Source organism: Taudactylus pleione, unplaced genomic scaffold (genome assembly GCF_031769625.1).
Source record: "Taudactylus pleione unplaced genomic scaffold, aTauple2 ptg000423l, whole genome shotgun sequence".
NCBI classification, from domain to species: domain Eukaryota; kingdom Metazoa; phylum Chordata; class Amphibia; order Anura; family Myobatrachidae; genus Taudactylus; species Taudactylus pleione.
Window position 1 is genome coordinate 1,156,188 of NW_028284825.1, and position 26,249 is coordinate 1,182,436.

The 26,249-nt window shown below is 44.7% G+C and overlaps 1 protein-coding gene across 1 annotated transcript in view; it reads left to right on the plus strand.

The window, feature by feature from the left end:
- The first annotated feature begins 504 nt into the window (after positions 1–504).
- The window catches only part of LOC148506145 (uncharacterized), a 150,543-nt gene continuing 124,798 nt past the window's right edge, over positions 505–26,249 (plus strand). The window contains exons 1-2 of the mRNA XM_088447195.1: positions 505–576; positions 11,901–11,953. Coding sequence (XP_088303321.1) covers positions 11,902–11,953 — 52 coding nt within the window. The 5' untranslated portion in view covers positions 505–576; position 11,901. The remainder of the gene's footprint in view (positions 577–11,900; positions 11,954–26,249) is intronic.

The following is a 26,249-nucleotide window of genomic DNA, read 5'->3' on the forward strand; positions in this document are numbered from 1 at the left end:
AATCTTCATATGTCTTATTGGATGTGATTGGGCATATCTATGTTACTGATGGCAGAGGTGCTCCCTCCACGAGACTTAGGGCCTGATTCAGACCTGCTCGTGAGCGCATAGCATTCGCAAGAAGGTCAATGGTGGGGTACTGTGTATGATGAACCTACAGCGTCAAAATACTTGTATGAATATTACACTGCAATATGATGAACCTACAGCTCTACATACCCCTGGATGGACAGCAGACCCCTGGATGGCACAATGGATAGGTAGCACAACCCTTAAAGGACAGCGTCACAATACTTGTATGAATATTACACTTCAGTTTAATGAACCTACAGTGTCACAATACTTGTATGAATTTTACACTTTTATAATTATTGCTGTGCACATGCTGCTGATAAGCCAAAGACATGAAGCATTATTTCCATGAGTAAAGCATCCAGTGTTAGTAAAATATCTGTGATTGCATAGTAAAATCAGACGTGAGGCAATATGAATAGCTAGAAGCAGTAGAAATTAATGATGAACAGACCTGAATAGCATCAGCCATCCAGCAGGAATATATGCTGCAATATTAAGCAGGTACAATATTTTATTTCATATTGTGAAGAGTAACTGTTGTATATATCTAATTGTTTTAGCTTACATTTTTATGATGCTGTAACTGAGCTGCCTATATTAGATGGAGGTGTAAATTACAATGAAGCATTATGTGAAAACACTGCACTACATAATAATTATATGGACTGTGCTTTAAAGTAGCATAACACAGAAGTTGGTATGACTTGACAAGAGAGTAAAACTAAATAAAAGAAGATAAATGAATATGTATCAGGCAGTCATATTAGCTATACACAAAGCATATTTCAAAAGGGAAAATAAAATTAATTTCTGAAAACACAATACATGCAGATAGGTTAGAATTTTCAGTTTGCACAAATGCGCAGCACTGCACTTGCATACGTGTACTCCAACATCTGGTTTTGGGAGCTGTCTACTATTACAGATCTATGAGTTTGGTAAGAGTCTAGTATAAATGTGTATGTTGGAAATAGTGAAAAGGTGTCTTCCCAGGAAACCTACTGTACTACCTGTTCACCACTGTCATTTTCTAAAGCCTTTGGAAACACACTAAGCAGGGAATGCACTCTCAATGGCTTTCTCCACCCCTGGAATCTCATTCAAATAACACCATAAAGCAAAGCTAAATATAATTCATGCATATTGCCAGCCATATATTCCACAGAGAGAGTCAGTACTGCTACGAGATTCACCTCGGTTGCTGACTAGATATGGCAAAAGAGAACTATATTTAACATTTTTGATGTGTGTTACACAGAGACTCTCTCCCCCTCACTAGGGGCTCCACATTTTGAATGCAGATTGTAGCGTGGTATTACCAACTGAATTTGCATTGTGAATTCAGGCAATATCTCAGGGATTTATAAAAAATCCCTTGCAGCAACAGAGCTTGCGATAAAGCTCTATCCCTGCGAATCCCCTCCTCACACTTATCACTGTATTTTTGCAAAAAATACAGTGACCAGTGCCGATGCATGTGCTGACCGACCGTTGCTAAGCCCCGCCCCCCATGGCTAAGCTCTGTCCCCCGCGATTGCAGACCCCTGTGATCCCCCCCCCATGACCCTCCCTTAATTGCACTTACCTGCAGTGGTCGGTGCTCCTGTGATGTCCTCCGTGGCTCCGGTCAGCTGACATCCCATCCTGCACTGGGACCCGGTCAGGTGATGACCAGGCCCCAGTGCAGGCTGGGAGACCAGCTGACCAGAGGGGAGACATCACTGAAGCCCCGATCACCGGTAAGTTTTTTTTTTATTAATTTTTTTTTTTGCAGCGTATCAGCATGTGGTCTGTTTAGACCACAAAGCTGATCACTGGGGCCAGCTTCGGGATCTGCTCTGCCCATTAGAGCAGAGCAGGAGTCCGGTAACTGGGGAAGACCCTGGATAATGCCACCTCCAGGTGGCGTTATTATCACAGGGCTTTCCCCGGTATTTTTTCACAATTTATTTTTAGTAGCTTTGGCCAGATCACATTTCCCATTACAATTATGGGAAATGTGATCTGCTTACTAAATATAAGTGATAATTAGGGGTTGAAGTAGAATTTTACGAATTCTACTCCAATTGCCCTGTAGTAACTTTAGGTGAAACTCAAATAATGTGAAAAGGGTGTGAAAACACCCCTTTTCACTTTATTTTAGTATAAATAATGTTAATAAATAGAGCCCCAAATGCTTAACTGCATATATTCTAAAGAGCATCATCCAAGCTGATAACTTACCTATCTTACCTCTCACTACTGGCCAATGTTCATCTTCAATGTCAGTAGAGTAGCTAAAGGTTCTACACCTTGGAGCAAAGTCTGAGCTGCCATCTCCCCCTCCCCCTCCCCTCCCCCCAATCTCGCTAGCATAATAACCTACATTATACATGGACAAATTTCCAGTGTTGTCTGTATTATGGGGGCTCCAAAAGTAAAAAGTCATCAATAACTGCGGAACCTCCTGTGCATAATATAGGGGTCAAAGCTAGATCTCCAAGGCAGCTGCTAATCTATTGCTAAGCTACTTGGGGGACCATTAGATGTTGGATGTTGAAAGTATAGGGGATTCAGCTATGAAGAGATGGTGCCATTTGCTATGCAGTATATACTATGACTATATATATAGAGAAGTCTTAGACAGCTGCTCCGTATAACTCCTCTCCCCATATCTTCTCTACTCCTGGACACTGCAATAAAGCATATGAACTGCATGTCTCCAGCAGCACTTAAGAGTGTTGAAGGTATGGGAGAGAGAGTGGCATAGACACAGGTTGTTTCACAACCGATGACCTCAGAACAGGAAGCACAGTATGTACACATAGTATGTGTCTATATAATAAATGAACATGGTAGTTCTCTAGCAGCTGAGGAAGTTGGCAAAATTACTATTCATACATTGGACCTAATTTAGAGCTGGGCAGCATCTCTTGCACTCTACATGCACACATCTTATGCCTGTATTTTTAGTTTACCGCACCTTGTGCTAGGAATGACAGAATAGCTGTGTTCATGTTACGTGCAGCAAGTTCAGTAAATACTTGGATGCACAAGTTAGTGAAAGTCAAACCTGCAAAGTCAGTCTTCCCATTCTAGCCTCCCAGATGCAGAGTTTTCATTCTCTGAAGCCACAGAACAAAGTGCTGCCAATAATTCCTTCTACTATACTTTTTTGGTCATATCTCATACACAATCAATGTGCTACCTAGTAACTTAGCACATTTAAATACTGTACCATAGAGCCCAGTGCTTCATCACTGGCTTTGTCTTTACCAACCATCACTGCTCTTTTTACTGTATTTTGCCGGCATTGTGGTCCTCCATGCACTTCAGTCTGAATGAAAATGCCAATTGTTAGACATCAAGGTCTAATACTGGCATATCTTTGCAGTATATTGCTGAATGTCTGTCTCCCAATATTTACTGTAACATATAAACTTTCACTAGTACTAGCATATTCCCTTCCACAGCTTCCCCATTTTTTAAATCTTCATGACTTGCTATCCCATTGTCATTCAAATCCTACTGGCTTACAGTTACCTGACACAGACCATCGATCCTACTCGGTAGCCTCTTGCCATAGATATCAATAGGATCTGGAAATTTACTAAGGATTCGTGTTTGTATACACGGCCGAAATATAGTTCAAAAACGAACCCAAATAGAAATCTCAAATAAAACACCTTTTCCAATTTGTGTTTTACATATTAACATACTTAACCATCACTGACAACTCTGCACGCATGGATCAGGGAGATCCGTGATGCATGCATCTGTGTGTAAAAAAATAAACGCAGATGCACGGACGGAACAGACCTATTAGAAAATGAGAGATATGTTAGACCTGTTAGAAAAATGAAACATGAATATGGATGATGTCATCTGAGATTGATCTTGGATGACATCAAATAGAAATCGTCAGCTTAGTAAAACTACCCCTTTGTCTGTATATACATGTACAGTATGTTACTAGTTGATCTAATGCAGAACCACCTTGAGAATGAGCTCAATAATGTTTGTCTGGATACATAAAGAATTTGATTGATTGATTTCAGCCCTATGAAATATATCAGCCCTATGTCCCACATTAACTGTACCATTTCTCTGTCTCTTAATTAATTGTAGCCGCCCTGTCATTCCTATTAATTGTACCAGCCCTGTGGCCCCCATAACCAGGGTCGCCGAGAGGGGAGGGGGAGCAGGTACAATTTACCCCGGCCCGGGCTTCCAGAGGGGCCTGGCGGTGGCCTGGGGCTGGCTCCGTGCCCCCCCTCCCTTCCTCCCTCACTCCCTCGCAGCAGCCCAGCACACAGCGTGTGCTGGGATGCGGTGGGAGATTGCTTGCGGCTGCTAAGCAGCAGCCACAGCAATCTCCTATGCCTGAGGGGGGGAGCGATCACACTGATCGCGCCCCCCCTGGCTTTGCACTGGGCTGAGGGGCTCACAGCAAGTAGAATAGAGTCCACTATTGAAGTTAGCACTCCCTACTGACAGTGGAGTTGGGTGTTGTGGTCAGGGGCGTAGCAAGGGTGGAGCTGGTGGACCTCATGCTCCAGGTGCCAGAACCTGTTGGGGGCGCCAGCAGGGCTGTTTCGCTGCCACGGTCGCATCCCTTGCAACCACAGACTCTGCTTCTCTGCCAGTCTATTAATGCTCCCAGCCGACCCGTACTCCAGTGCTGTGTATGAGACTACAGTGAAGGGCCAGGATGTGATTAGTTTCTGTGCCCCAGAATGCCTTGCAAAATTGCATTCTGGTGGTGCAGTTTCCAGCACTGCAAAAGTGCTTAGAGGGGAACTGAAGTTTCCTTCTCTAAGCACTGGATCACCGAAAGCAATCAGAGCGGGCTGATGTGTGATCACCAGCCCTTCTGTGTGCTGCTTACTGCTCAGAGGGGACTGACTGATAAATCCCCTCTGAGCTGCCTGTCACATGCTCCGCTGCGCTCTGCTGTTGATATGTGGGATGGGAGAGGGAGCATGGGAGGTTGGAGGAGGGCAAACAGGGGGATCTGTAATCAATGAATTGGAGCTAGGGAGCCATGGTGACTGTGGTGGGTGGGATGGGGGAGGAATTTAACTACTCGGGGAAACAGGAATATACCACAGGGGTGGGGTGATAATATTTGAGGGTATAAACATTACAGGGGGAGGGGTGGCAATTGTTAAAGGGAATCCTATAAAAATTAATAATAAAATGCTCATGGATTAAAGCTTTCTGATTCCCTTTGTTCACTTAATTATACAGAAAGTTGCTGATGAGAAGCTTGGGGCAGATAAAAAGTAAAATAAACAATATAGAGTATTATGAATAGGTGTGAGCGGGTTCGGATTTCTGAAATCCGAACCCCCCCGAGCCGAGGCGGATCCGAGTCAGACTCGACTTTTCCCGCCTGACTCGGATCTGAAATCGAGGCAAAACGTCATCATCACGCTGACGGATATCGCGGGTTTTGGATTCTATAAAAGGTACCTACGTCGGCGCCATTTTCTCACTCGGCTGTGGACAGTGAAGAGGGTGGGTGAGAGTTAGGGCTGGCTGGGCTGTGTAGTGTAGTGTTGTGCTGTGCTGTGCTGCGCTGTGCTGCTCCAAAGTCCTTTGGGGCTGGCTGTGTTGTGCTGTGCTGCTGTTGTCCATAGGGGCTGTGTCCCCTCCTCCAAAGTCCATAGGAGCTGGCTGGGCTGTGTTGTGCTGCTGTCATAGGGGCTGGCTGGGCTGTGTTGTGCAGTCAGTTGTCCATAGGGGCTGTGTCCACTCCAAAGTCTATAGGGGCTGGCTGGGCTGTGTTGTGCAGTGTCCCAGTCCTAAAGGGGTGCTGTAGTGTTGTCCAGGGGGTGCTCTGTCCATCAGGGGTGTTCCCCCCAAGTGCAAAAAAATATATTTTTTTCTGTGTTTGTGAATTGTGTGCGCAGTAGTCGCACATGCATCAAAGTAGCGCCAAGCGTGCGCCTGTGTCATAAGTAAAGGGCCGGCTGGCTCGTCCGTTAAAGGGTGCTGTAACCCCCAAAGTGCACTCCAAAAAATTTTTTTTTTTCTGTGTTTGTGAATTGTGTGCACTGTACGTGCATCCTCAAAGCAGCAGCGCCAAGCGTGCATCTGTCCTTTAAAGGGTGGTGTAACCCCCAAAGTGCACTCCAACAAAAATAAAACATTTTTTTCTGTGTTTGTGAATTGTGTGCACTGTACGTGCATCCTCAAAGCAGCAGCGCCAAGCGTGCGTCTGTCCGTTAAAGGGTGGTATAACCCCCAAAGTGCACTCCAACAAAAATAAAACATTTTGTTCTGTGTTTGTGAATTGTGTGCACTGTACGTGAATCCACAAAGCAGCAGCGACAAGAGTGTGTCTGTCTGTTACAGGGTGGTGTAACCCCCAAAGTGCACTCCAACAAAAATCAAAAAAAATTTCTGTGTTTGTGAATTGTGTGCACTGTACGTGCATCCTCAAAGCAGCAGCGCCAAGCATGCATCTGTCTTTTAAAGGGTGGCGTAACCCCCAAAGTGCACTCCACAAAAAATAAACAATTCTTTTTTTTCTGTGTTTGTGTGTGAAATGTATGCGCAGTAGCCGCACGTGCATCAACAATGGAGCAGCGCCAAGCGTGCGCCTGTGTCCCATAAGTCCTTTAAAGGGTGGTGTAACCCCAAAGTGCTCCAAAAAATAAAAAACAATTTTTTTCTGTGTTTGTGACTTGTGTGCGCTGTAGCCGCACGTGCATCAACACAGTAGCAGCGCCAAGCATGCGTCTGTATCATCATAAGTCAAGGGCCAGTTTGGACATCTGGTCCAGACTGAAGGACGTGCCAACAATTTCTGACATGTCTACTGTCACTGCATATGATACTGTCACCATTGACAGAATGGTGGAGGATTACATTGGTTACAGCATCCAAGTAGGGATGTCAGACAGTCCGTACCTGCACTGGCAGGAAAAAGAGGCAATTTGGAGGCCCCGATACAAACTGGCTCTATTTTACCTGAGTTGCCCCCCCTCCAGTGTGTACTCCGAAAGAGTGTTTAATGCAGCCGGGAACCTTGTCAGCGAAAGGTGTAGGAGGTTGCTACCACAAAATGTGGAGATGATGTTCATAAAATGAATTATCAACTCTTCCAGGGAAACCAGCCTCCAGAATGTACAGAGGGACCTGTGGTGGTGTATTCCAGCGGGGACGAATTAATACTCTGTGAGGATGAGGATGTACACAACACTGAAGAGGGTGAAGAATTGGTGGATGAGGAGGATGAGGACGACATCTTGCCTCCGTAGAGCCAGTTTGTGCAGGGACAGATTAATTGCCAGCTTGTTTTTTGGGGGCCCAAACGAACCAATAATTTCAGCCACAGTCGTGTGGCAGACCCTGGCGCTGAAATGATTGGTTTGTTAAAGTGTGCATGTCCTGTTTATACAACATAAGGGTGGGCGGGAGGGCCCAAGGAAAATTCCATCTTGCACCTCTTTTTTTTCCTTGCATTATGTACTGTTTGGGGCCTAATTTTTCAAACTGCCATCCTGTCTGCCACTGCAGTGTCACTCCTAGATGGCCCACGTGTTTGTGCCGCCCACTTGTGTCGCTTAGCATAGTCATCCAGCTACCTTGGTGCAATCTTTTAGACTAAAAACAATATTGTGAGGTGTGAGGTGTTCAGAATAGACTGGAAATGAGTGGAAATTAATGTTATTGAGGTTAATAATAGCATAGGAGCAGAAAAACCCACAAATTGTGTGATTTTAGCTGTTTTTATGCTTTTTAAAAAAAAAATACAAAACCAATCCAGATCCAAAACATGAAGAAAGATCCAGATCCAAAACCAAAACACAAAACACGAAAAGTGGCCGGTGCACACCCCTAAATACACTGGATTGAGAACATTTGATTCATAGCAGCAGCTTTCACAATCCTATAAAAGGACTATTATATATATTGTGCAGATCTATTACACTCGTTTCATTGTTTAAATCTCAGTAATCAGAGAAGCAAACAGTAAGATCAGGTAAAGTAAAGGATAACAACAGCATTTGCCTAGCACTCTGCAGGCTTCATTTGTGTATGCAAATATCAAACGCACTTCATGATATGTCAGCAAAAAGGTCAAGTCCTGAATACACAGCTCAAGTCTAGCACCTCTTAAGGTGCGTACACACTGGGCGATCAGGAAAGACAGTACGATTATGACATCATAATCGTACCGTCATTCCTGATCACCTGTAGTGTCTGCACTGAACGATCAGTCGTTCAGTGCAGGCACTGTCCATCATTCCTGAACATGCCAATCTGTCGTTATCGGCAGATTGGGTTTGCATGTTCTGGCGATGCATAATGTCGGAAACGACCAGCGGGAAAGCACATCGCTGGTCGTTTCTGACATAAAAGTGCACGATTTGTGCACGATTACTGAGCGATTGCACAATTACGATGTCATAATCGTGCAATCGCTCAGTAATATAGACCAGTGTGTAAGCACCATTACTGTGTCAACTTATGCAAAAGGTTTCTGATATTTGTGGATTTATATATAATTAATATATATCAAAATTGTAAAAAAGTAATGGTCTGAAAAAACTTATTTTAAAAATTTCTATCTATCTATCTATCTATCTATCTATCTATCTATCTATCTCATTTCTATCTATCATGACCCAGGTTTCACGGCATGGAGGTTTGCGGTCCTTACCAGTGAGGGCACTGTGGTGCGGTTCTTCTGGCAGGGGAGCTGGCGTGTGGAGATTGGCATTGCGTGTACGCAGAGGTCTGCCAGTGTTGGGCCGTCCTGACAGGGGTAAGACTAGTGGCATCTCCGCGTCACGGCTGTTTGGACGCCGCCATGTTGTCTTTGGTCTTGTGATATAGCAGGCCAATCGTCTGTGGGTCACCTGCTCTCTCTGGCCTATCACGTTCTGTTGCTGGGTACTTAAGGGCGTTTGGAGCGCCCTGCAACGTGTTTCACAGCGTCAGCTGTGAGAGAGAGTTCCTCCGCTCCTGAACCTGAGACCTGTGCTCTGGTGCTTGCCCCAGTTCCTTGCTCCCTGCAGCTTGCACCGCACTGCCTTGCCTTGCACTCTGCTGGAGATCACCCTGCACCTTCCACCAGACCCACTCCTGCCTGAACCTGTCTCCGCAGTTAACCCATTCCTGTACAGCCATCATCACAGCATTACCGCGCCTGAGTGTAATCAGGCAGGAATGGCCCATTATAGCAGGGCAACTTTACAGAGGACTTGTCAACTTATCCTCGATCTGGGTTTGATTCGGAGGGGAGCGAACATTGAACCAAGCCAGACCATACTATACCTATTTGTGTTTTTACATATGAACTTGCGTTTTAAATACTAATTGTTTAATTTCAGTGTGTTTTCATCCCTAAGCCACCACAAAGCTGCATATAAGATGCATAAGCTAGTTAGCCAGCTCCACTGTGTCCCAATAATATTGTTTGATTTATATGTTGTATACAGAAGTCATGTGACCATAGAGGGCTGATTCTGAGTCACACGCAGCGCCGATGTTCACGGATTTGAGTGTTTTTGCTATTGCACATGCACGGAAATCCCCTAAATACTGCTAAAGCGCATACGTTACAATGTGTGTAGCACAGAGGGGCTGATTCACATGTGATTGCAATGCTGAGCGATTATGGACCACCTGCCATGCGACACGATACCTTAGCGATGCTGCTCGCAGTGAGAATTTCTTATACCAAGTGATTGACATTCAGGGACCGTTTGGGGGCAGTTACAGGGAGTGGCAGCAAAACCTCAGGTGTGCCGCGTGCATTTTTTGGGCATGTCTAAGCATACTACTGCGATCCCGTACGCAGAAAACTTGGCGCCATTGTCTCAGATCACGCGGCCATTCTGCACGACCAGGGTTACTTAGATGGGTGATTATCGAAGTATCTGCAACAACCGCTGCATCTTTGTAGGCACTTGATTGGATCTGCGGATACATTTCCAGGTGGCTACTGCATGAGCATATTTTCGCAAAGCATCTTCGTACGGTATCGCAGCTGCCATTGCATTAGCGTACAGATCTGCATCAGGCCCAGACGTGCAGCTGTGAGTGAGATACATGATAACAGAAATGTACTGGTAATGTGCTCAGCGTTCCTGGGCGGTGACTGGGAGGTGGCTATACAGACACAGGGAGATGGTCCGTGTTATGGGCGTGTTATGTGAGTGTTGCCGGACTGGTTGTGTACACAGACGCATAAGTGCTCACATTGGAGGCCATACTCAGATGGAAAATCTGCACCTGCCATAGAACTGGTTCAAGTTCGAAGGAATGACCGATGATGGCGCCTAAAAACGTGCCAAACAGTATTACAGTATACATGTGAGCGTCTCAGTCCTTGTACAGTCAGACACACGTTTGCACACCAGGGGAAGGGCTGATACTACAGTAGCATTGGCATAAAGTCGCAGACACGACTACAGCAACAGATTCTAAAGTGTCACAAGTCGCCCGCCGCGTCTTGTTGGACAATGGTGCTCCTGGCGATTCTCTTAGGCCCGTTGCCGGGAGACGGAGACGCCATGCTGACAACTTATGAAGTCTTTCTATCCAGCTATACGTCATCCTTGCTGGGACGGGATTGGTTCTTCCTCCTTTTTACTATCCTGCTGGTACGTTGCTCAGATGCTGGTGATAGCGTTTCAGGTGTTTCTGGTTCTGGTGTTTGCATCATGTCTATTTGAGTGTCTTGTACCTCAGCCTGTCTCGAGTGTCTCCTTCTGCTTGTGTCATCTCGCCAGCACAGGCCATTATCCAGCGTCCTACCGCTTGTGTCATCTCGGCGGCACAAGCCACACTCTAGTGTCTCCTGCAGCATGTGTCATCTCGACGGCACAAGCAGCATTCGTCCCCTGCCGTTTGTGTCATCCCGGCGGCACAGGCCACAATTCAGCGTCTCTTGCCTGCGCAACCAGCGTCCTTTCGCTTGTGTCATCCCGGTGACACAGGCCACTATCCAGCATCTCCTGTCCACGCAATCTAGTGTACTGCCGCTTGCGTCATCTCGGCTGCGCAAGTCGCACTCCAGTGCCACCTGCCGCTTGTATCATCTCGGAGGCACAAGTTGCACTCCTGCATCTTTTGCTAATGCAACTCTGCATTCTGCCGCATCTTGTCCAGCGTTACCAGCCCCAAAGGCTGCTCCCTGGCCCAAAGGCTGCACCTTGCCAAGCGTTATCAGCCCTCAAGGCTGCTACATGGCCCAAACGCTGCATCTTGTCAAATTCTACCAGCCCTCTAAGCTGCTATGCGGCCCAAAGGCTGCATCTTACCAAGTTCTACCAGCCGTCAAGGCTGTTGCATGGTCCAAAGGCTGCATTTTGCCAAGTTCTACCAGCACTCAAGGCTGCTACATGGCCCAAAGGCTGCATCTTGCCAAGTTCTACCAGCCCTCAAGGCAGCTACATGGCCCAAAGCCCGCACCTGGCCAGGTGCTTCCAGCCCTCAAGACTGTTATTTGGCAAAGGCCGCACCAAGCCAGGCGCTTCCAGCCTTCAAGGCTGCTACTCGGCCAAGGCCGCACCAAGCCAAGCACCTCCAGCCCTCAAGGCTGCTACTCGGTCAAAACCGACTCTTATCTACATTACCAGCCCTCAAGGCTGTTGCTGGACTTCATTCTTAAGGGGTACACCAACAGTCATCATTGCAAAATCCTCAGCACTATTGCTATTCAGTGGTGAATCCACTCAAGATTCATAACATAAAGTGGTCGCAACAGCGTGCAACTCAGAATCAGCTCCAGAGACATTGAGTGCCTGGAAATATACATTATGTTTGTCATTAATATGTACTGTCAGGTGGTTTTCAAACCATTTTTATTACTTTGTGTTTCCCAGGATGCAGCTGTTGTTTTCAGTGACCTTTATCCTTGAACTTTTCATACATGCAGGTATGTAAATATCACAACAACTATAACATAGTAACTGCACATTATTTTTAGCAAATGGTTACAGACTGCACACAAAGCACAATACCACCCAGGTAAGCCCAATAAAATCCTCAGACTTGCGGCCAGCCAGGAGACTTGCCCACTTTTCTGGAGGGGTGGGAACGCCACCCGATTTTTGGGAGCCTCCCAGCTGTTCCAGGAGGGTAGGCAAGAATGCCCCTAAATCCGGAATAATTAATCTTTGTGGTAACATGCTGTGATTTGAGGCTAGGGGGTAAATTTTACAAATACCCATTTTACACCGCAGCTGAAACCCGGGTTGCTGCTCTGCACTGGGGGCCAGGGTTGGATTCCCAGGTTGACCTGGCAATCCAACCCAGGTAACTTGCAGGTATTAACATGGGAAAGACCAGTGTAACCTTGAAGTGTAGATGGGTAACCTGGGTCGTCCAACCCAGGTCCCAGTTACAGCATGGGGAGATCAGGATTTCTCTGCACTTGGAAATTATGTAATCTGCAAGCACAGGAGAAAGAGTTCCACTGCATACAGGTGCAGTGTGAACAGCACCGACCCTGGAATAACCCAGGTCGGCACCACAGTGTGAAAGAGGTCTGTCCCGGGTCTGACTCAGTTTGGATCCCGGATTTAGGTGTAAAAGCCATCCCCAGCCTCACTTTCTACAAACAAACGATAATATCCAATTATTTGCTGACATTAAGTGTATATTTCAGATTATTTACCATTAAAATGTTTGTTTATTTATTGTCTCTGTGAAAAAATGTTAATACGACAAACAATGGGAGCAATCCAATCTACGTGCGAGTTGGCTTGTGCAAGCATTTCTCACAGCAAACTTGCACTGTGAATTACAATTGCAATCCAGTTACAAACTCGCATTTTTTTTACAAAAAAAAGTTACTATGTTGTGTGCACCGCCCTGAGGGTGTGAAAAACTAGAGACAATTTTTATTTTAAGGTAAAAATGTCAGGACACAGCGCATAATTCATTGGACACCCCAAACTGACTAATTAGGCATTTTGAAGTTTTCAATTAGCAAAAGTGGCCCAATAATTACATGTTATTTTTAGGTGTTAAAAACAAATGGCCTCAGGGCATGGCCTGACAACCATTCGTGGAGGACGTGTGGCATCACCGCTCCTGGCCTTTCTGTATTAGCACTTGCCTGGCCCCTGAGACCTTTCCAGTGCCCTACCTGAGTTCCTCTTCAGGCACATAGTAGGTAGTAGTGACCGTGGAGCCAGGAAATCCTCCTTCCTCCCTGCAGGTTGCAGCCTACTATCCTCATTGGAGCCAGGACCTGGATTTCTGCATGGACCCTGGCACCCTTTGCTGTGACTTCGTAGCTGTCTGCCGCAATCCCTGACTCCCCAGCGTCACTTGGGCGTGAAGACCCTGCACTTACCTTGCAGCTGCTCAAACTCTTGCTCTGGATCCTGTGTCCTGGGTCTGGCGGTGCCGATTTCTGGAGACAGTGGATGCTGCCATCTTTAATTTATTCACTACACTTCAGGCAGCCACGGTATCGGAGGTGAGATCCTGTGTAGTGGCAGTTGCTGGCGGGTCCATGGCTGCTGCTCCATAGATTTGCAGCTGTATCCCTGACTTTGCTGTATTGCTGACTGGGCTGCTTTTGAAAGGATTTTTACTCCCTCTCCGGGTGGTAGTGGTGAGCCTTAGTGGAGCAGCTGCACTGTCACCTGTCTCCCCTACATTAGGTTACTACTGCTCACAATCTCTAGGGTTTTAGAAGACTAGCACTACAGTGTTTCCCACATAGGTGTCGGAAGCTGCTGGGCACAGGAGTGGTCCAAACTCGTAAGTAATACAGAGAAAGAAAGGGGTTGTGTCCAGCGCTATCCTAAAATCTGAAATCCTAGGGATATAAATAATATCTGTATGCAAGAATTGTATATGTTAAAACATATTTATTTGTGTCTGAGTAGGAATAGTCGTATATATACAAAACAAGTGGTTAAGGACAAACGGTCCTGAGTATATGGCTCTTCTTAGGGGAGGTCAGATGGCTCCTATAGGGTGCCTCTTTCCGTAGGGCAGAGCTATACCTATGTGTCCCTATGGCCAATTGCTCTAAAAACAATTGAGCTGGCAATTGTTGGCTCAGTTCAATGCAGTATCCTTGTTGCACCCTGGTTGCAGGTCACGTAAGTGAACTCCTTTAGGTTGTCACTTTCCGTATAGCACTAGGTACCTACGTTTCCCTTTTTTTTGCTTTACTGTTGGAAGTGAGTTAGGTTAGGTGAGGTGAGGGTTCTTGGTCTGCCCTTGCTAAGGGGAGACCTTCCATATGACTAGCTGCATCATACATCCACTCATCAACAGCAGTGTCAGTCAATGGAGTAGCGGGTGCAGTGTGTTTGCAGGTATCCAGGGGAGGCGTCCCACACTCCTGGTCTTACCAGTAGTTGTAACTTGTGTGGCAGGCTTCCACTGTGTCCCGTCTCCCGCTTCTACTACCGGTATGTGTGATCACCCTTCTCCTGCTGGGGCGTCTCTTGCCGGGGCTCTATCCACTGTACACAGAGCGGGGGGGATCGGTGTGCCGCGTGAAGCTGCTTCCTGATGCTCCAATTGCAGCAGCTTGTGTGGGTCACCACTGCTGTTGATGAGGGGACGTATGATGCAGCAAGTCATACAGAAGGTCACCCCTTAGCAAGGGCAGACCAAGACCCCTCACCTCACCTAACTTAACTCACCTCCAACAGTAAAGCAACAGCTATACAGGAGGGCAGTGCATGTGAAGTGTACAGAGACATATCAGCACCCATGCCACTCACAAAGGCATAGGGAAATTGGTTATTAAGTGGGATCACAGCACACACCCGGATGGTTGTCACTATAGTGTTAAAAATGGAAACATAGGCACCTAGTGCTATACGGAAAGTGATACCCTAAAGGAGTTCACTTACGTGACCTGCAACCAGGGTGCAACAAGGATAACGCATTGAACTGAGCCAACAATTGCCAGCTCAATTGTTTTAGAGCAATTGGCCATAGGGACACGTAGGTATAGCTCTGCCCTACGGAAAGAGGAACCCTATAGGAGCCATCTGACCTCCCCTAATAGGAGCCATATACTAGGACCGTTTGTCCATAACCACTTGTTTTGTATATACAGTATACGATTATTCCTACTCAGAAACAAATAAATATGTTTTAACATATACAATTCTTGCATACAGATATTATTTATATCAGATTTTAGGATAGCGCTGGACACAACCCCTTTCTTTCTCTAGGTTACTACTGCTGGCCAAGGAATTAGATTTTATATATATATATATATATATATATATATATATATATAGTAATTTAAATTACTTATTATGGGGAGAAGTGGATTACTAGAGTCCTGACTCCTAACAGCATTCATTTTTGTCACTTGAGCTCACTCTTGTGGACTATTCTCATTGGGATCTGTTTTCTTGCTCATTTGGGAGCCGGTGAGCTACATTATTTAATTTTTTCCACAGCAGAGATTTGACCTCCTTTATGTTGGAATGATGTCCTTTATGTCTCATATCACCCAAATATACTAATGGTCTAACTTCTACTCAAGAAAGTGGAACCTCCACTCATGTGATACTATATTTGTTGAATTTATTTTACAAAACAAAAAGAAAGACCTCGACTTTACTATGGGCCCTAAGAAAGTAAACGTGTCTAAATCTGTCTCCAAGGTCGCCTTTTTCAAGCCCTTTGTTCAGCCTGCTAAAACTACAAGACCTGGGGTGATAACCTATCAAAAAGATACATCTGCCTCTCTGTCTAGTGTGACCTCTTCTCCTACCCATGCTGACTCTGCTCAGAGCTCTCCTAATGACTAGGGGCCTGATTCAGACCCTCTCGCGAGCGGCTGTCCGCTCGCAAGTAGGTCGATGTTATGGACTGAGCATGCGCATGACGGAGGGAGCTCCGTCGTGCGCATGCGCCAGACGCGACGAGCGAAGGAAAGTCCTTCGCTCGTTGTGTCCGATCAAAGGGAGCGTGCTGTCAATGTTGATTGACAGCACGTCCCCTTTGGTGGGCGTGCCGGGGGCGTGCCTCCCTGCCGGGGGTGTTCCCACGGGAACGCCTCCCTTCAAAAGCCGTCCCACTGACATCACTAGTGATGTCAGTGGGAGTGATTTTGGCTCTGATAGAGCCAAAATCACTCCGGAGCTTGCGGTTGAAAACCTCAACCGCAGGCTCCGGCTCGCAATTTCGATGGTCGCGATGGTCACGACCATCGCGGCCATCACAATGCACGCTCGTATAGCCTGTGGGTGGTGACCCACAGCTATACGAGCGTCCAGGAGGACGCTCCATTTTCATGGAGCCCGGCCCTCATTCAGAGCGTGCGCTCTGCTCAGAGCGTACGGCTCTGAATGAGGGCCTAAGCTCGGTGGTAAGACAGATAATTTTAAAACTAAAATGGAAAAGATAGTTGAGTTGCACAACGACCTTATAGTTCTGCATGCGTCTCTGCAAGCTGAGGTTACAGCTCTTCGTGATAAGGTTGGGGACTTGGAAGACAGATCATAATGTAATAATATTAAATTGAGAGGAATCCCCAAAACCGTTTCAAATAGTAGTCTTCATAACTATGCGATGGATATTTTTCAGAAGCTTCTAGCTATTGTCCAGTTGGCTGACCTTTTCATTGATTGCATACATCGGCTTCCAAAGGCCAGAAATGCACCAGAGGGGGTTCCTAGAGAAGTGCTAATGAGGATGCACTATTTTCACATTAAAGAAGCATTGTAGAAAGCTGCTAGACCTTCAGAGGATTCGGATGATATCCTTAATGGTCTAAAGGTTTTCGGTGACTTATCCCAAGCGACACTGGCTAAATGTCGCTCACTTTATCTGAATACAAGTACTCTCAGGAAAGCCAATGTTTTGTATTGCTGGGGTTATCCTACCAAGCTATTACTGTCTCATGATGGCTTCACTGTTTCGATTATCAACCTGGATGAGGGGTGGAAAGGTCTTGTTCAACTGTTTCTCGTTCAGGTCAGCCCCAAGAATTTGCTAAAGGTTTTCGCCAATTGTTAGCAGAGTATGATCTGTTTGACGTGTAGAGAACTAAACACCCCACGGAGAGGGACTTTACCTTTTATTCACATGTCCATAGATCCTACTCTAGGATTGATTTAGCACTATCAGATAAGTGGACTTTGTCTTCCATTAGTAAAATTGATATACTCCCTATGACATGGTTGGATCACTCCCCTCTTTTTTTAATTTGGGATATAGGTGTTGTCCCGGGCCCCTGGAGGTTAGGTAACTATGGACCTCATTCAGAGTTGGTCGAAGCGGCCGCACGGTCATATGGAAAAAGGGTCCGGATATTCAAATGATTCCCTCGCAAGTTGCGTCCCTAAGTTCGGATCGGTAGTTGGCCGACCAAGTGGAGGAAGCGGTCGGAAGACTAAAAAATACGCCCCCTTCTCGTACGCTTTGCACGTCATCACCGGGCATATAAGGATTAATCAAGACCATCGGGAACCATCAGCACTGCTCGTAGAGCTTAAGGTTGACCATACCCTCTCTTAAGCTCTACGATCATGTCAGTGTAAAAACCACCCATGTCACATGTGCCATGACACTACTTTGTTAATTATGCACTCCCATAATCCATATGCACTCCCATAAAACACTGTTCGCATAATGAGGCACGCCTGCGTTCGGATCTCCACTCCCCCGTTTTCAAGCACCTTCCCCTGTTACCACCCACAAACGCCGCCATCTGTCACTCAAACTACTGACCTGGCTGTGTTCAAGGAGAGAGAAATTTCTGATCATAGCGGCTAGTTTGCGCACACGCATTGCGAACTTTATGCATGCGCAGTATAGCGAACATCGTTGGCGTATGACTGTGCGGCCGCTTCGACCGACTCTGAATGAGGTCCTATATCCTGTCTCGGCCAGAGGCTCATCAAGCTATACAGGAATCCCTTACCCTTTTTTTGAGCACTACTACCCTGAGGACACCTCCACATCTAATTGTTGGTGTTTCTTAAAAGCAGTTGTGAGAGGCTTGGCGATTCAGGCTGCAACTAGACTCAAGAAGGAGTATAAACAGCACTATGCTCAAGCAGAAATTGAAGCTGCTAGGTTGGAGGAGGCTCATAAAGCTGATCCTTCTAACAAAATAGTGTTTAAACAGCTCTCTTCAGGAGGTGCAGCGCAATATAACACCCCTTAATCAGAATTTTTATGTTTTTGGTAACCGTGCTTGTCATTTGCTGGCTTGTAAGTTACAAGGTCGGCGGGCGAGAGAGCGAGTACAGCAAGTCTAAACCTCTCACGGAGCAAATGTTTCTAACCCAGTTGAGATTGACAATGCTTTTACTGCTTACTACTCACAACCGTACAACCTTAAAGATGACCATAACACTTCTCAGCCGACTGATTAATATCAAAAGCTTTTTAAATGACCTTTCTCTTCCATCTTTAGACTCAGAGGCCTGTCTGTCCCTTAACTCTCCTTGGTCAATGGAAGAAGTTGAAGTGGCTATAAATTCTTTGCCATCTGACAACGCTCCTAGTACAGATGGATATCCTTCTAATTTTTATAAAACTTTTAAAACTGATCTAACTTCATTGTTGCTGTCAGTATTTAATGAAGCATAGGGAGGGGCTCTAGACTGCACACCCTAATAGTAATGAAAGGTGCTATCATGCTGAGGTTTTAAAGTAATATACATGGAAAACGGAGTTGCAGATGCACTATGCGATCATTACTGTTCACATTTAAATATATTTTATAATTAAATGTAATTTCAGAGGCAGTTAGCATATCAGTGGCCAATGATATGAGCCTGCCCAGCAGCGTCAAGGTCACCTCATTGAGCAGGTCCCTAATACTCTGGGGTTCACATCTGGGAGACAGGGCACCCTAAAAGACAGCCCAGCCAAAAACCTCCGCAGGGCATCACATGAAAAAAAGAGTGACAGTGAAGTGTTATAAAGTATCAGGTGTGTAAAAGTAGCTAATAAGTGTTAAAATAGTAATAAAGGTAAAATATGTGTGAAAAAATACATGAATAATAAACAAACATGAAAAGTGATATACAAAGCGACTATATGTATTAAGTGTTGATGCCATGAAGAGGTCCAGCCAGAACAGCTCAGGGGGCCCCACACCCAAATGCTCACCCCAAATAGACTGACACTATAACAATTTAAATAGGACTTACTTTGGATTATGCCTGTTACCTGGTGCAGTCAAATGCTAAGTCCATGCTTAAAAACCCCAGAGTGTTAGGGACCTGCTCAATGAGGTGACCTTGACGATGATGGGCAGGCCCGTATCATTGGCCACTAATATGTTAACTACCTCTGAAATTACATTTAATTACAAAATACACTTAAATGTGAACAGTAATGATCGCATAGGGCATCTGCAACTCCGTTTTCTGTGTATAGTATTTAATGAAGCCACAAAAACAGATCCCGAAGGAGATGTTAGAGGCGCAAATAGTAGCTATCCCTAAACCGGGTAAAGACCCTACTTCTGTGCACAATTATCGCCCTATTGCTTTGTTAAATACTGATGTAAAATTATTTGCTAAATTAGTAGCTATATGTTTGTGCCATCGTTTACCTGCTATTATTAAGCTTGACCAGGTTGGGTTTGTGATGGGCAGATAGGCCCCGGACAATACACGTCAGGTTCTCAACATTATAGAATATTATAATAAGGAACCATTGTTAATCATGTCTTTAGTTGCCAAAAAGGGGTTTGACAGGTTGCATTGGGGGGATTTACATACTGTTTTACAACGTTTTGGCTTTAGGGATAGAATACTTGACTCAATTTTGGCTCTATATACTTTCCCATCCACTAGGGTATATGTTAACAGCTGTCTTTCCACAAGATCTGAAATTACCAATGGCACTCGTCAGGGATGTCCCCTTTTGCCTCTCATTTTTGTGTTTGCAATTGAAACTCTGGCTGAAAAGATTAGGTCCCTGGAATCTATATGTGGCCCTACCTTTGGTGACTTCTCACATAAGATCAGTTTATTTGCTGATGACATGTTATTATGTTTGCTTCATTTGGAAGTGTCCGTTCCTAAACTGCACTCTGTTTTAGATGAGTATGAAGCAGTCTCGTTTTATAAGTTCAACACTAATAAGACTGAGGCCTTTCCCTTTAATATAACAGGGGAGATCTTGGGAAGATTGAAGGAGATATATAAATACGCTTGGAAGTCCAGATCACTTACATATTTAGAAATTAATTTGGCTAGAGACTGTGACAGCATTTATTGCAATTATGGCCTACTATTGAAGGCTTTTGAGAGTCTGACTAAGGAGTGCAGAATGCATGAGGTGTCTTTGTTGAGCCGGATTGCTGCTGCTAATATGGTACTTATTCCCAAACTCTGTACCATACCTAGACCCTACCTAGGTCTATTTGTAACAAATTTTTATCAGATTGTCATAAGGTACATTTGGAAAGGGAATAAAGCTAGAATTGCAAAGAGTACTATTTCCCTCCCTAAACTTTCTGGGGGAGTAGCCTTTCTAGATCTTGAAAAATACCACTCGGCCTGCCTACTTAGCCAAGCCAAGGACTGGTTTGAACTTGATTTGCGCAAACTTTGGGTAGTAATTGAGAGTTCATGAGTCCTTTTCCACTCCCTGATCTGTTTTGGCTGCCTCCTTCGGCAGTTCGGTCTTTGCAAGGTGGTTCAAACTACACTATCAGTTTGGCATAAATTGGCCTCTAGTGAGGAGATATCTTTACCCTCTCCAGCTTTGTCCCTAAGAACAGTAGCTAATTTGATCCCCGATTTGCAATTAGGATCCTGGACTAGAGGTGATCTTTCCTCCTTGGGAGATTTCTTCATAGAGAACGATTTAGCATCTTTCTCATACTTTCAAAGGAAGCAGGAGTTTTATATAGTAAGTATCTACAACTGCGACATTGGTTGCAGAGTTGCCTACCCTCACTTCTTAAGAAACCGTCCTTTCCCATGTTATTACTAGCTCGTTTATGATCTTTTAATCATAAAGGCGGCATTTCTTGGTGGTACCAACATCAGATATTAGATAGTAAAAGGTGGAAATTGCCATTCCAGATTAAGTGGGAGGGGGACTTACCCAGGGTCCTGTCCGAAGAAGAGAGAGATGTTATCTTCCGATCTTGTTTTACACTATTTAAGTGCATTAATCATTCAAAAATGTATTATAAACTGCTTCAGAGAGCATGCTTTACCCAAGAGCAGCAACACAAAATCTGGCTCTCCATCTCTCAGTATTGCTGGAGAAATTGTGGATGTGTGGGAGGATATCCTTCATATTTTCTGGTCGTACCCTTTGCTTCGGCTGCTCTGGACAGCAGTATTTCTAATGATTAGCAAAGTGGTAGGGATGCGTATTCCTGTAGAACCCCTGACTGCTCTATTTCATTTCTTTTCTGGAAAGTTGTCCCGTGGACATGATATATCATTGGTCACATTTTGGTAGCCACCAAGGCCTCTATTGCCCAGATGTGGAAGACCGCCTCTATACCCAGCATTGCAATTATTGAGAATAAAGTCCAAAAACATTTTCTATTCGAAACAAAGAACTGTAAATATTCCTCCTCTACTACGTCCATTCATATGAAATGGTTCAGATGGGGAGAATATAGAGAAGAACAGGGACACTCTACTACAGTGATTTTCAACCTTTTTTAACTCGGGTCACATTACGCAATATATTTAAATTGCTAAGGCACACCATTCGGCGATGCAGCGTGCGCAACCTATGGAAAACATACTGTACATACACATACATTGGCCTCCACAGGAATAAAACGCACATACATTGGCCCCCATAGGAATAAAACACACATACATTGGCCCCCATAGGAATAACACACACATACATTGGCCACCATAGGAATAAAACACACATGCATTGGCCCCAGAGAAATAAAGCACACATACATTGGCCACCATAGGAATAAAACACACATACACTGGCCCCCACAGGAATAAAACACATACATTGGCCCCAGAGAAATAAAACACACATACATTGGCCACCATAGGAATAAAACACACATACATTGGCCCCCACAGGAATAAAACACATACATTGGCCCCAGAGAAATAAAACACACATACATTGGCCACCATAGGAATAAAGCACACATACATTGGCCCCCACAGGAATAAAACACATGCATTGGCCCCCACAGACAGAAAAAAAACAAACATATTGCTGGCTCCCAGAGAAAAAAAAACCCACATTGCTACACATAAAATATAAATTTACATTTTTTACTGCCCCTACCTGTCCCTCGTCAGCAGAGTGCAGCGTGCAGGTAGGCTGGCTGGCTGGTGGCCGAGGGCTGGCTGGAAGTGCTGTTGGCCACAGGGCTGGCTGTCCTGGTGGCTGTGAGACGGGCTGTCAGGCTGGTGAGGCAGGCAGGCGGGCTGACGGTGTTGGTGGAGCTGGTGGCCGTGGGTCTGGCTGGGGAGACAGGCAGGCTGGCTGGGGAGGCAAGCTAGCTGACTGGAGATGCTGGTGGCCTTCATGCAGGGCTTCTCTAGGGGCCGCGGAGCTGGCAGGCAGGCTGACTGACTAGAGACGCGGTGTGCGTGACATGTGATGTCACACCGCGTCTGCATAGGTGATGGCCCGGGCACGCCTGAGACTCCCAGAGGAGCTCAGCGCTGCCCAGACCACAGTGTAGCAGACCTGAACGGCAGCTCTGACCGTGGATCTGACCGTGCGGCACACTAAAAACGCTGCTCTACTATATATAGTGCTCCTGTGCATATTACTGCTCTTTGTTCCCCTCAATCAGAATCTTGATGGGTTAGATCACTGCTAGACCTTGTCTCTGTTAATTTAATAATTTTTTGTAATGTTTTTGTATATTTTTTATTTTTTTGGATATGCAAAATGCCTGGCTCCCCTTCCATTTTGTACCCCCATTTCTTTGTATTAAATTCAATAAATATTATTATAAAAAAAACTGGTCTCAAATTACACCTAAATTAACTTTTTCGTTAATTTAGGTACCCCAAATTTAATTAATGTTTTATAAATTGAAATATAATTGTTTTGTTAGCATTTTAAAATTACCACAAAATCTCCTTTTTGCTACATTTTTCATTTAATTTGTTTGAGATTAAACGAAAAAGTATGCTTTCTATAATCATTTTTTTAATTAAAAAAAAATGCACAAATCACTCATTTGACACTGTATATTCCTTATGCCCACTAACAGCATTCTATATGATTCTGGTAACAAAGTTGACACTTTTTTGGAGTCCAACATGGTTTCCCCACTTTTTTAATGCCCTTCTCCCAAGTAGCATGTTATAGAAAATTTGCACACCCTCTCCACGAGTACTGCGAATAGGCATTTCTAATTGGATCTCTCATTCCTTGGGAGTGCACATTCGTGCGATGTTTGCGAGATTCGTAAAACAAACTCACTTTTGCAAACTCGTACCTAATTGCAGTGTTTCACACAATAGATTTCAATAGGCAGATTAAAGCCTGTTTTGACAAACGTTTCAATTGTATTTAGTATTTTTTAACAATTTCCAGTGTAGATATCAATCAAGCACTTATCCTATATGAGGTAACATTATTGTATTTTTAGTTTTTTGCAATAACAAAACACAAAAGAAACTCAGACACACCTGTCAGTTGGTAGTCTATTATTTGGGCGGGTTTGTGTTAAGTTTTTGGTCATTGCTTAGTAAATGTGTGGCTTGTATACTTGTCTATGTACAAGAATAAAGTCAGTTTTAACTTTAGTAAATGGGCAGATTGCAAAGCCGTCAGAAAATCGCACAAAACCCCGCCCACACACTTAGTAAATGTACCCCTTGCTGTTTCTAAAAATGGCCTAATCGCTTATCAAATTGTCAGCATGTGTCAAGTTTCATATTCGTTATCGTTCGTTATTTGCAAAGCGAATGATGGACAGGGACCATTTGTGGGTGACAACAGGGGGTGCCGATGTAAACGAAGACACAATGTGACTGTTTCTGGTGCTTGTTTCAGCCTGTAATCCTGTACGCAATAAAAATGTCTCTGGCATCTCCATACAAATCCAGGTGGCTGCGTCATTTGCATATTTTCACACAGCTGCTGCATACAAATTGCAGCTGTAGTGTAAGTAGTGTACATCTCTGCACACAGGTTCTGCGTTTGAGTCTCCTCCCCCCCTTGATGCCGCTCACAAATGTATTAATTTGGCACCTTACAAATACAGTGCAGACATAACAAGATATTCAATGCAAAAATAAATACAGTTTAAAACAATGCAGTGGACAGGAGGATATAAACATTACTGCATATACAGCCATCATTCCCACAGAAGCAATGAAGGCAGAAACTGTAGGTTCATTGCTGTGCAGTCAAGTGGGATGAGGAAATGTTAGGAAATAGAGAGAACATAAGGGAAAAGGGCCCTGCTCATGAGGGCTAACAGTCAATAAGGTAAGGGGAACTCGGGCTAGAGAAATTTAAGTAGAACATTATTTGAGACAGCATAGGTTGTTGTATAGGTGTCTAAAGCAGAAGTATTCAACCCATACTTGCCTACTTTAATTAGCTCCTCTCTCCGGGAGAAGCCCAGAGAGGAGATGCAGTTGACAGCTTTGGGGGTGGGGCCGGGCTCTCCATCACATTAAGCCCCACCCCTGTTGTGACAAAATGGTGGGATTCATGGGTCTGTGATGAGGAGGCAGGGGTAAATTACACGATTGGTGTAATTTTAGCCCCGCCCCTCTGTGCTGAACTGCAATTTTAACCCATATTGTCTCCCCATTCTGCCCACTTCACTAGGAAGTGGGCGGGATGCAGAAGATCCAACTACTCTTCCGGAGGTGTGTGAGCCTCTTGCAACTTTCAAGAGAGTAGGCAACGAAGTTTCAACCTGTGACTCTAAACCATTTGGGAAACTACAAGTCAGGGCATGCTCAGGCTTCTAGTTCCAAAACACCTGGAGAGATGCAGTTTGCCAAGCCCGGTGTAAAGTTTGATGCAAACTGGTGAGCTCTACCTAATATACAAAGAATCTCAGAATATTACGGTGCACATGCATTGGTTTAATGAAGCTCTGGATTTCATGTGTGGCGGTAATAAAGTTTGCAGAAGCTTCGGTAGAGCTTATGTGCATGTAATTTATCACTCATAAGTGGAGATGCATCAAACTTTCTAAAGCTCAGATGAAGATGCTCAACCAATTAACTTCTAACTATCATATTATAGAATGTACTTGATAATATTAGCTAGAAGATGATTGGTTGCTATGGCAACTTCTCCACTTGTTCCCTTTGGAAGGCGTGATATTTCTTCCTCATAGTTACCTACTCTCCCAGAATGTCCGTGAGACTACCAGAGTATTGGGATATCATCTACATCTCCCTGAAGCAAGTGGGTGGGTAAGAGTTATAATGATACAAATTGTGTCAATAAGCACCATGCTACCTTAGTGAGGTGTGATGATGCAATTTATAGCATTAGATGCCTTGCCCCACTCACTTAATGGTGCAATTCACATAATCCCTACCGGCTTTTCGGGCACTGTCCCATCGTCATACCCACGGCCTGCAGTGTTCCACGGGGAGGGGGGGGGGAAACTTTGGGAGATCTCTCTCTCAGCTGCTGCTCTGCTGAAATGCACACACAAAGTCTCGATGCCCCACTCCCAAGTGTTGGGAGGTATGATAATCAGGCCCCAACCAGATCATCTTCTCATACCTTCCCCCAGATGAATGGTATGAACACTGGTACGTATGACTTATAGCAGCTGTCTTTAGACAGATAAGGGTGTGGATAGTGTGCTTGGAACCCTCCCTCTCCATTATAAATGATTCTCCCCTTAGCAGAGTAACTATGTTAATCCTATATAACCAAAGTGGAATACATTTTACAGGATACATCTAAATAACTTGCTACTGTATTTATAGCAATAAGAACAAAATGTATCAAGTCAAAAGTTATTGATGAATTGTCAGCTTTAAATAAATACTGAACACCTAACACTTTAACCAAAAAACTGTATGTATAGGCACCTTGCTGAGCAATTCCAGCAGACCTGTCCATAGATGGCATTAACTAATGTGACACACTTAAGACCCATCTGCAGCAACCTATATTGTAATAGAAACATGGGTCCAGATTTAGCAACAAGTGACATTCTTGTTATCACTCGTTCCTAATCTTAACTGGTGCTCCAACCAATCAGCTCCTAACTTTGATATTTCAAACACATGACAGCTAGGAGCTGATTGGTTGGAGCACTA